Source organism: Physella acuta, unplaced genomic scaffold, assembly GCF_028476545.2.
Source record: "Physella acuta isolate Inbredline_101_S28 unplaced genomic scaffold, ASM2847654v3 ptg000978l, whole genome shotgun sequence".
In the NCBI taxonomy this organism is placed as follows: domain Eukaryota; kingdom Metazoa; phylum Mollusca; class Gastropoda; family Physidae; genus Physella; species Physella acuta.
The window spans coordinates 119,063-131,219 of record NW_026732495.1 but is presented as its reverse complement, the minus strand read 5'-3'; the positions used below and the strand labels follow the sequence as shown (position 1 = coordinate 131,219).

Genomic DNA, 12,157 nt, shown 5'->3' with positions numbered 1-12,157 from the left:
GATACAAAGATAGTTATATAAGATCTCATTGGATCGTAAATTGTTTCAACAGTGGAACAACGTTTAGGACGCTTTATTTTGGAAATATTGTTTGAATAATATTAAGAGAAGTGTCAAAGAATTTTTAAAGGTGGTTTTAGATGTTAAAGAATTTTTATAAACAAGCAGATGTTTGTAAATTTGATTGTAATAACATTCAGATACGCTGACTACTAACAATGGACTATAAACTTGATGTACATATAACTGAGAAACATTGCAGACTTAAAGTAGATTGTAAATGTGATTGTCGTTTTTGGAAAACATTCCACAAAAACAAACTGACTTTTTCAGACTGTATTCCCTGAGTGTGGTGATGTGTATGAAAGGTGTATACATAGGACGGATCACTGCGTGTGTGTATATTCTATAGCGAAACGCGAGGCCGGGTATGTTGACGTGTATGTTGTTGTACGGAGTGAACGAGGGTACAAGGGAAGCGACTGGTCGAGTGACAGCGGGTGTGTTGTGAGCGGGAGAAAGGAGGTGTAAAGGAATGAATGGAGTGGACAGTTGAAGGCTGGAGCAAGAAAGTGAAGGGAGAAGCGAAATACATGAGATTAAACTTGACTGTCAAACCTAACCTCTACGAGTTTGTTAGTGTATATACGTATACCTGATTCCTGACGCCTTCCACTGTGATTATTTTCTGTTATTTTGTGAATTTTTTTAATGTGAACTTGATACCTGTTATAATAGTTCCGTCGTGTAAATTAAATTCAATTTTGAAAAACTGCGCTCTTCACTGTGGAAGTGTTAGTATTCTTAAGGAAATAACTTTCGGTACACATTCTTCCTTTCTTCTTCTTCGTTCTTAATTTTTAGTGCTGAAGGGATCGAGATTTATCTGCCAGTGGGTTTGAACCCGAGACTTTGTTCGAATTTATCAACCATGAGCTTTTTGCCGACTCGACCACGCCTTCAACACAATTTAGCGTTGCGTGTCAACTGGTTATGCTTTTCTTTTTGGATTTGCTTCCATAGCCTTTGTCCAACCAAGAACAAACTACAAGGCAGCAGTTGTTTGATTTTGCAGTTGTCTCTCCTAGAAGAGTGGCTGTCCCCAGCTAACGAGCCTTATCTGCCCGAGGGTTCGAACTCGAGACTGTTCGGTTTAGCAACCATGAGCTTTACAGACTCGACCACGCCGAACCCTCACAATCTTCCAATTTTGGTTGTACTATAAAGAGAAGCACATAATGGTGAAATAGGCTTTGAAAGCCTTTGAGCTACTACTTAAAGCTAATTTCAAAGACCATCATTAATACCTTTATTAGCGTTATGCGTCAACGACGTTTCTAAATGTTGGCAGTCCGTAAGTTAATCCGCAGGTGTCTTTTCTTGATATTGGATATATCATAAAGATAGAAAATAGAATATTATGTTGTTCTAATTGTTGGAGCCTCTATTTTAAAGACTGCACACACATATCTAAGATAATGCAATAGAATTCTTCTTTGAAAATCTAAATCTCTTCCTGGCTAATTCAAAGTGAGAGAAAACGAGACTTTCAATACAAACCCTATTTAAATAAACCGGGAGTGATCTCCCCTAAACTTTCTCAAATATTCTTATATGAAACAACAGGGGATGGCAACTCGGGATATGGACATGATTTTTAATCCATTTTAAATACTTTAAAAAAAAGAATAGAATCCAGTAAAAAAAAGAATTGCGAACCAAGTGAACGCCAAATATAATGTACATAATAGCACGGAATATTATTAGTACTTTATAAATTCACGTTTTTTGAGAAATTGGAAATTGCGAAAATTACTAGAATCTATTTCCGGTCAACAGAAATTACTCAAAATTTGAAAGAAGGCAGAGAATTAGATCTTTTACTTACATGTGAAATTTCATTTATCTATCTGAAACTACTCAAGTTATAGGCTTTTGAAAAATTGAAAGTAGAAATTGAAAGTAGCCTTAGCTACAATTAAATTAAATAGACAACTTTAGTCATGTGACATTGGGGGGGGGGGGGGGGGGGGAGAGAAGAGGTATTTTTAGGGGTATCATATTTTCCTGAAATTATAACTAGTCATGGGAGATGGGGAGGGAGGTATTTTTAGGGGTATCATATTTTACACAAATTAAGTCTAAAAAATTTATGCAGCAGGCTACTTAATCATCAAACAAGTTAATTAAAAAGTCTAGTGACATTTAAGCGCAATTTCCTTATGTTATCTAAAAATAGCTCTGTCGTAGCGTAAATCAAGAGCAGGGTTAGTAAAACCATTGGTTAGTTATTAAAACGTTTTTTATTAATTTTTTTTTCAGTATTTTACATGTTTTATTTACAATAGAGTAACATGACTAAAAACCATTGCGCGCCCAGCTACCGAACGTGACGTCGCAGCCATTGAACGTGATGGCGCAGCTATTGAACTTGATGACGCGTGTGGTGTGGTTGCATAAAATGCCTACTAATTCGGTCCAAATTTTAATAAATTCAAAAAAACTTTTGTGACCGAACGAAAGGATATTTTTGAAAACTTTCTTCGGCAATATTGTTCTAAATTATGGCAGGAATCGATTGGTACATGTTTCAAGTCGCTAAGTGGTCTGGTTGCCGAGATATGGGCCAAAAACTGCTTTTTTTTAAGGTTTTTTGGCTTTTCCGGGAAATCCATGAAAGAAACCCGTAATTTTTATGGCCTATGTTCATCATCGTAACTTGCTTAACATAATTGCTTTTGGACCTAGTCATCGATATTGCTTCGTTGAGGAGGAGATACGACTTAAAGCTGCGGACACACATCCATCCATTCATTCATACATCCAGAAATGACGGGTTAATAAACGCAATTCTCCAGAATGGAAATTGCGCTAAAAAATAAACATGAACAGGATCTATTATAAACTTACATTTAATCTTCTTATCAAAATGAACACAAATAAACTCTGATTTACAGCCAGCCAATCAGTCAACATGTAACACTTGTAGTCAAAGCTAAATTTCTATGAACATACACGAATTCCTCTATTCCAAACCAAGGCAGGCAGCAAAAGATTTTCTGTGAACAACTAGCTTAAAACATAATTCTAGTATGAGTATGAGATGTGTAGGTTAAGCCAATTTGTTAGGCAGCTTAACACTAATTACCACACTCAGATGTATTGAACTATGCAAATCAGTGACTCATTGTCATCAAAAAATTTTAATGCTACCTGGAATATAGCAACTAGGAAAACAATTACTGAATTATTTTTTTATAGATTGACAAGAAATGATGCTTTAATTTAACAATACCATCATTCGTTGAGTTACATTTCTTAGACATTTAATAAAAATACTCATAAAAATCTAATAAATTAACCTTTTCCCCAACTTTTCTACGTCAATATAATATTAGCCATTAATGTCCCGTAACGCCCGCTGCCGCCCGACACCGTTAATGTCCCGTAACGCCCGCTGCCGCCCGCTTACAATACTCATAGAAAAATTAAATTTGTTTCATTAAAATTTGGCCTACAAATCCTAATTTTTAACTAAACAGGAAGTCGGATAGTTTCACCATCCTTTTCCGGTGTTCTAATTTCAATGGCGCTTTTGAAAGATAAAAAATAATAGTTTCTTTCCATCTCGAAATTTTAGACTCATCTGTCCAATTTTTAGTTGATTTAATATTAAAAATAAAATAAAATAATGCCTCTAAACGTATCTAGGCATGTATTTTATGAATTATATATCTTAAAGATAATCAAATTGATATTTAACTGTTAAATTCGATGCATAGTTGTTTAGACAAAAATAAACAAAGTTGACTACCGAAAATGACCTGTTTTGAATTTTCTCCGACATTTTTTATTTTTATTCTGTACTTGTACCGAATATAATATATTCTATTTAATACTGTTGGAAAGCCAGGTTTATTCCCAACATTAAGCAGTAGTTTTTATCTTAATTTTCAATTTCATTTAGACAAAAACAAATATTTTGTGAAACTATTCACTTGATCATACAGAGTTATGCTCCTTACATTGGGCCGTCATGGGTGGAGTTTTGGTAGAATGAATGGGACATTAATGGTTAGTAAACTGTAATAACTAAGATTTATAAGTAGTTAAACTTTATATTTCGGTAAAGAAAAGCTTATCCAGTAGCAATGTAGTACACTATCAGAAACTTTCAGAATTAATCCTATTGTTATCACATCATAATAATAAACAAAAAGCAATTGAAGACAGACCAAATCACTCAGGCAGTGAGAGTAGTGTAGGCTGACCATGGGGCAGGTACACAATGTTCCTGGACTTTGAGAGCTGGAAGGCAATGTCCTCAGCAGCTTCAATCTTCCTCAGCTCAACCAGACCTTCACCAGCTTTGCCAAAAGCTTGAGCTAGAAGCTCTGCAGCTTTAGAATCACCCTCAGCTGATATAATGGCAGCTTTCTTTTGTTGTTCGGCCTAGAGAAAACAAAGTTACATGTCTTCAATACAGAGTTACAGAAACTTACAGTGTGAAAACAAGTATTGGTACTATCATCACCCATGACAAGATAGGATGAAGATCTAGTAATAGAGATTGTCCCATACATGTACACAGGGTTCGTACTGCTTTTTGAAAATGAAATTCCAGACTTTTTCCAGACATTTTCCAGACTTTTTTGGAAAAATTCCAGACTTTAGACAGATAATGTGTTAGCGAATAATTTTTTTAAAATGCACTATTTGTACTGTCATTATAATTATTTATACTAAATTGACATTTATTTTAGGCAATTGAGCTATATTCATAGTGAACTTTCTCTAGTCAAATTGACAAAAAAACATTTTTTTTCTAAGTTTGCCTACTCCACCCTACCTAAAATTTTAACAATTAAAAAATTGATTAAAATGATGCAGCTATTTTGTTTCCAACATTAGACTTATGTAATCTGTTCCTAATCTAATTGCTTATGTTTTCAATTAAACCATCATTAAAATGGTATTGCATAATAGTGAGAGTTAATTACTTTAAAGAATAATGTAATGTATTAATTTAGGTCTGCTCTTGTTAAGTAGCCTAAATAAATATAGGCTACTTGTAAAAAAAAAATGTGGAGCAAAAAAAAAAAAAAAATCATTCACTGTTTGTAGCTGAGAAACGGGTCTGCAATAAAAAAAAGTTGCCGGTATCCTTCTTCCCCCCCCCCCCCCCCCACAGACACTACACGGTGAAGGGGTCACTGTGATGTCATAGTAGTCTAGACTTCAGTATGCCTGTTTAATACGTCATAACATGAACTGTGCTGTGACTTATACCCCCTCCCCCACCCTACTTACTAAGCGGTACCAACTACGCACTTGGGGTCACGGTGAGTTCACACAAGTGACCGATGTTACAAGGAGGGGCGGGGTAGTCTAACTTTAATCGTCAGCATTTGCAAAGATTTCAAAAACAGTTTAATGGAAGGTGGATTAAAATTAAAGGGGTCATCCATTTATGACGTACACATGGATGTGATTACATTCTAAAACAAACATAAAACTTTTATCTTGCGAGTAGAAAGTAAAATTGAGAAGACTGTGCTGGTGTTTTAAAAACCATCACAGCGTGTAAATAAAACACGGTATGTATATCTGCCCTAACATTATTGCGAGAGCGTGTCGTCACTTTATAAAACCCTCCTCCCGACTTTCCGGAGTGTGACGTCATTTATGGACGACTCCTAAATAAAAATAGTACCTCTTTGTTAAGCTGAAGCAAACAGAAATACAGGTATGAACCCAAGGAGGCCTTGCGACTTATTAATCTTATAAATGTTAATATTAATCCAAAGTAAGTGAACGCGGTGTGGACAGAGGGCGGGGGAGTGGGGAAGGGGGGGGGGGGGGTCTAAAATCCGAAAAATTGTTGTAAGTCATAAATGGATGACGCCTTACAGACTGATAAATTATATCTAAGCTACCACTCACACATCCCCCCCCCCCCCCATAATTTTTTTTTATGACTGCCTGCATGCAAACTCAAACGATGAAAAAATAGCGGGTAAAATCGAGAGCTTAACATTGGTAACAATCATGACGGCGATCATTCTTTCATTAAACGACAATTGTAAGTACTTGTAACACATTCACACGGTCAGTCGTGCCACAAAATATCTCTTCCCTCCCTTCCCCTCTTCTCCCAATGACGTAGTAACTGAGCATTTTTTCTGCGAACCAGCGAAAAAACGTCACAACATAGTGTAAACCTGCGCGGGGAAAAAAATTTGAGTAAATTCACTTAAAACTAGCAATTTTTTAAGTTGGAAAATATGGACTACGAAGTTTTGTTTCTAAAACTAGATTCCAGACTTTTTCCAGACTTTTAAAAAATTCTGCCCAAAAACTAGCGATTTTCCAGACTTTTTTAAGTCTTAAATTCACTTTTCGAAATTCAAGACTTTTTCCAGACTTTCCAGACTGCGTACGAACCCTGTGTACATATAGAAACCCACCCACCACATTACAATACTATAGGAGGTAATGACATCTAAATAGGGGGGTATGAATGCAATAGTGGGACAGAGTGGTCTAGTGGTAGAGAGCTGGACTGCTAACCCGTAAGTCTCGAGTTCGAATCCGGGTCCAAGTCAGTAGATCGTCCCTGAGTCCACCCAACTCTGATGGGTACCTCACATTAGGGAAAGTAAAGGCGGTTGGGCATAGTGCTGACCACACTATCTCTAGATATGCCGAGGTCACAGAAACAAGTGAACTCTACTTCACTTGCCCCATAGACCGTCAGGTTTGAAAGGGAAACTTTACTTTATGAATGCATATGTTGTACTGAAATCGTCTTCTACTAATTAAATACTACAGATACAAGCATATTCAGTTGATTTTATATTAGTTAATATCTCGCCTGTTATAATAAAACCATAACTTCAGCTGCTATAACACTATTATAAATTTTCACATTTTCAATTGGTTTTATTAAATTTTTTAAATTGTACATAGTTTACTTTTTGGTTTAGCAGAACATACTTTGATGGGGGAAAAAATGGATTGTACTCACTTTTTCTACAATGTAACGAGCCCTCTCTGCTTCCTGTTGGGCTACTTGTTTGGCTTCTACAGCTTCTGTGAATTCTCTTCCAAATGTTAGATGTGTCTGAAGAAAATAAAATATGCCTGAATATTGTGTCAAAAAATTTACATATGGGCAATAAAACAGGTAATAAAGATCCCGTAAGTTAACTCAGGGAGAATAGTTACCAAAGAAATGTCATCAAGAATAAGACCAAACTGTAACGCCCTCTCTGTCAGCTCTTCACTAACTCGGGTTGATACAAGCTCTCTCTGTGTTATCAAATCACTGGCATCAAACTGGGCCTGAAATTTGATAATGTATGTGGTTAATGAAGATAAAACCATACAGTGAAAAGTAACCAGATGAAAAAAAACCTTTCAGACGTGGCTGTTTAACTACCCACATACAGATTTTGGACTGCTAAATTAAACAGAAATCAAGGCCCGTAAATGGGGATGGATCGGACACACATTAAGAAAAGAAAACATAGCAAAACATGCTTTGGACTGGAATCCCCAGGGAAATAGAAGGGTGGGCCGGCCAAGAAAGACATGGAGAAGAACGGTTGAAGAAGAGGCGAAAACAGCTGGGGTCACATGGACACAGATAAAGGGGGCAGCCCGAAACCAAGTCCGATGGAGATGTGTGGTTGCAGCCCTTTGCTCCCCAGGGGCCACAAAGGAATGATGATGATGATGAAATTGAACTACTTACAACAACGGCTTTTAGAACTTCTGTTGTGATGGACGGCAGGACCCTCTCATCATAATCAATACCAAGGTTTGTGTAGATCTTGGGTAAAGCTGGGACTTGAGGCCTGAAGAGAATTCTTAGTGTGATGTTCACATTTTGTAAATCTGAAATGGAAAAGTGTTTCAAATTTACTTTACACCAATATCTGAGCAGTAACTATTATTTGCATGTACTATGAAGAAAATTAACATGAAATAAAATACCCTTACTTATGGAAAGAACAGGAAAAAAAATGCTGAACGTTAATACATTAGAGAATGTTTAATATTTTATAGTATCAGACACCTGAGCAAAAAGGATAGATAGAATTTGTGTATTATTGGTAAATTGCACCCAATGCTAAGATTTACCATTTAATGACAAAACTATAATTTACTGAAAAAAATTTAAACAAACCTTTGCTGCCTGTCCATTTAATGACAAAACTATAATTTACTGAAAAAAATTTAAACAAACCTTTGCTGCCTGTCCATTTAATGACAAAACTGTAATCAACTGAAAAAAATTTAAACAAACCTTTGCTGCCTGTAAATGTGGGAATATTCCTTGGCTTAGAACGAATATCAAAAATAATAGGTTTCTGGACCCATGGGATGAGAAAGTGTGTCCCTTCACCAACTACCTCATCTTGTACACCACGTAACCTGTCAAAGATAACAGCTCTCTGACCACCATCAACTGCAATAAAAAAACATAGGTTAAGTTTTCTGTTGGCACTGTAAAATTAAGCTATATGGGATGATTTTAGATGTCCATGTCAGATAATAAACTCTTCCATAAAATAGGTGTGTTAGGTTGTTAGTAGTATTGTAATCTCGACTAGTATTATGGTTAGAAATTAGGGTTAGGCGTATGGTAGGACTAGGGTTGGGGACAGGGTTAGCATTGACATTAGCAAGCCATGTGTGTATTTTAGTTAACTACTAGTAAACTTAAACCCCTTTTTTAAGAGGATTCTTATCGAACACTGGTATAAATATTCCCCCAAAATTGTATAGGCCCTATAGGACTATCTAAGTCCATATTAAACTGACATGCCAAACAATCTTATATTCCAATTATTCATGATATGAAGTATGCTATTTGCCTACTAATAACTAAAGCAATGTGATTTCCCAGTAACCCCTAGGTGTTAGGATTTGCTCCAGCTAACAAGAAAACATGAGAGGGTAATCACGATGGTGAAAATTTGGAATTAGCACAGGCTGTATCTATTTGGACCCAAGATGTTTTCTGATTAATTAGATGTTTTGCAAAGCATTAAAAATAAACGCACACAACAGGGATTAAAACAATTGAATAGGCCTAGCTTTAAATACGCTAGAATGCGTGTGTGGGCTGTTTCAGAAGAAGTAATTTCCGTTGTTTTTTCCTAATTTTTAGAAGTTCGTAAATAAGCCTAACTGCCAAAAAACAATAAACTATGGAAAATTACATCAATTGATAGTATTCTACCTTTTATACCACATTTAGTGGAAAACTCTTAAAAATTTGGTCCATACCCTCCCAGTATTTTTCCTCTTTCATGGTCTATCCCGGTTGTCCGAAACTGCTATTTTTCAATGACTAAACAATTCATAACTTTTTTGTTTATGGTCAGATTTTAAAAATTCAAAGTGATCTACAATCAAATTGAAAGCCTCTATCTGAAAATGTAACTATTATATTGTTTTACTAATATTAAATTTTTGCATTAGCTTTGCTCATTCTATTCTTGCTGGGCTAAAACATTCACATCGTCTCACAATTTTTTAGTAATTTACCCCAAATTACTAAAGGCCGATGCTAGCCGGAAAAAGATACGCATGCGCAATGGAGAGAAACTACGACTTGCCATTGCGGCGATGTTTTCGATGGTACTGCGCATGCGTGTCTTTACAACAGCAAAACCTTACCTAACACCAACCCTATTTCTATTCCTAACCCTAATTCTATCCCTAACCCTAGGTCACTGCGCATGCGCAGAGCTATCTTTTGCCGACTAATGACTAAGTGGAGACGTTGGGGAGAAAAATCTTCGGAGTAGTCATTTTGGTTTCTAAATGGGCATTTTATTGCCCTGCAACACTTCGCGTCTCGTATTATAGAATTATTTTAAATATAGATTTAGAATCTATTAGATCTAGCCTTACTACTAGATCTAGCAATCCTAGATTACAAACACAAAATCTCTATTCTCTAGAATCCTAGAATCTAGTTTTACTGAGTTGGAATGAGAATGACCTCTACACTAGGCCGTTCGATTCACAGCTTCCGGGTTTGTTGTTTTGAAGCCATCTCATGGCTCATGCGCTTACCAAAAATGGCGACCAGTTTCGCTTTCACTAAACGGTAGAGGGATAAAACTAATAATAACGAGGCCATCGTTAATTTTAGACATCGGAACTATCCGTTTCTATTTCAGTCTGTTATTTAAGAATTCCCAGATGTACTTTTGACCTAATTTCTTTATTTGTATTTAACGAGGCCGTCGAGAGAAAGTCACGCTTACTTAGCTTGCGTTTCAAGTCGAATAAACTAAAGCAGGTGCGTTATCCAATAACTTTTTTATTAGACCCAATTTTTATAACATCTTTACTATCAAATAAAAATAGAATTGTTTAATATAATTAGGCTGACAACAATGCTTTTCATGCTGTAAGTAATAATGCCATTTTATTATATTCTTGTTTGGTGAAAACGAGGCGCGGGAAAATGTGTGCCGCGTAAGAATCCAATCATTTGGCTAGATTTATGACTGTTTTTTATGTCACACCTAAAAATAGAATGTTTACGCTTTCTTCGTTGATGATCGTTTTTATTATTTTTTAAATTGAAAGTATGAATTATTAGTTAGATTGCAGATTTTGTAACTTGGTATACTTACCCTTTATCAATTTTAAAAACATAGCATGCTGATTGTAAACAAATATAGTCATAAAACACAGAAATATAAAGTTATAATTGCGATGTGCCACACCCGGGCCACACCCCCTCAAGAAAGCATGTGTTTATTAAGCTGTTTATCTTACTTTACAACTGTAATTAAAATTAATTTTCAAATTTTTATCACTTATTGGGTAAGATTAAGCACATGTTTACCAAAAATAAAAAAAATAAAAAAGCAAATTCTGTTTTAATGAAGGTCACGGGTGAAGTTTTTTTTTCCTTCTGTCACGTTCAGTGGAGGGTGCCACAGGCTGACCTGACTTTGGAATTTTTTTCAGTAATAATGACTTTGCACAGAAAGTTAAAATATGCTAAATTAGCTTAGTTTACTAGTGTTCTAGCTATTATTGATACATTTTTAATAAAAAAAATCATTCTGTAATTCTCATCAAAAAGCCTATCTACACTACTGTACAGAGAGGACTCGGTAGGTTTTAAACCAAGCGTATAGAAAAATAAATTTTATTGCACATTGCTTAAAAGATCTGTTGCAAACCATTGTAAAGGGCTGATTGAACAACTCCTCCTGTTACAGCAATAGCGAGGCCAAGTTTTCCGAGGCTATTGAAAATCCGTGACATTTTTTACCACTGATGAAACCGACGCATGGAAAATACGGAAATGGAAGAGTTCTCACATGCGCAGCTCCATTGTTTTAAACTCTATTTACCGTACCTTAACACTTTAACTAAAACACAACAAAAATAATATTTTTGAAAATATTATAATAAATTGACTCCTTGAATAAGGTTTATTCCATATTGCAATCTCAGAAATTTAGCAAAAAAAAAGTAATACCAAGAAACGAAATTGTGTATTTATTGGTGGTAAGTTCGAACAACAAAGCACGCATCACCATTTTTATTTAGCTAAAGAATGAAAGAATGTGGTGTGGGTAGGTCTGCTGATAGCCAGTTACCCTTTCAAACGCTACATAACAAAACAACAAACATCTTCAGAAACTATTGTAAGCCTATATACCTAAACTATTTAACCTTTCCCCCAAACCAGCCGTTAAAAAAACGATATTTATTTACTTATTTTTTCTTTTGATTTTTTAGGGGAGGCTATCATAAAAAAAAACTTGTCACCTAAAACAAAAATTAAAAGAGTTGTGTTTCTTAGATTAAAGGGGATTTAACTTATTGATTCAGTGTGGATCAAGTAGATACCAATAATATGTTGCAAGGTTAGGAAGGTATCCAGTTCGGGTTTCGGTTCGGACATGTGACTGCAGGACGTCACTGAGTCCACCCAGCTTTAAATGGGTAGCCTACCTAACTTGGGGAAAGCTGACCACACTATCCCTTTGTGTGTCGAGGTCAAGAAACATTAACTCTACCATATCTGTCTGATCGCTAGGTCTAAAGAGAGACTTTATCTTTTATAATATTTTTTTTATACATAAATGTCTATTTGTAGTGCCCCCTTTGT

At 35.6% G+C, this 12,157-nt stretch overlaps 1 protein-coding gene across 1 annotated transcript; it reads right to left on the bottom strand.

Moving 5' to 3' along the window:
- Positions 1-2,912: 2,912 nt before the first annotated feature.
- On the bottom strand, positions 2,913-11,377 carry LOC131954176 (prohibitin 1). Its single transcript, XM_059317715.1, has 6 exons — positions 11,220-11,377; positions 8,312-8,473; positions 7,757-7,899; positions 7,228-7,344; positions 7,028-7,123; positions 2,913-4,452 (listed from the first exon to the last, which is right to left on the bottom strand). The coding sequence occupies exons 1-6, from the start codon at positions 11,302-11,304 to the stop codon at positions 4,240-4,242; spliced, it is 816 nt and encodes a 271-aa protein (XP_059173698.1). The 5' UTR covers positions 11,305-11,377; the 3' UTR covers positions 2,913-4,239.
- Positions 11,378-12,157: the final 780 nt, after the last annotated feature.

Bases quoted from the DNA above. Each gene is read 5' to 3' on its own strand.
- LOC131954176 (XM_059317715.1), bottom strand. From the start codon at position 11,304: ATGTCACGGATTTTCAATAGCCTCGGAAAACTTGGCCTCGCTATTGCT. The intron at 7,900-8,311 runs GTTTGTTTAAAT...TTTCCATTTCAG, and splicing joins CACATTTACAGGCAGCAAAG to ATTTACAAAATGTGAACATC. The intron at 7,345-7,756 runs GTAAGTAGTTCA...ATCAAATTTCAG, and splicing joins AAGTTCTAAAAGCCGTTGTT to GCCCAGTTTGATGCCAGTGA.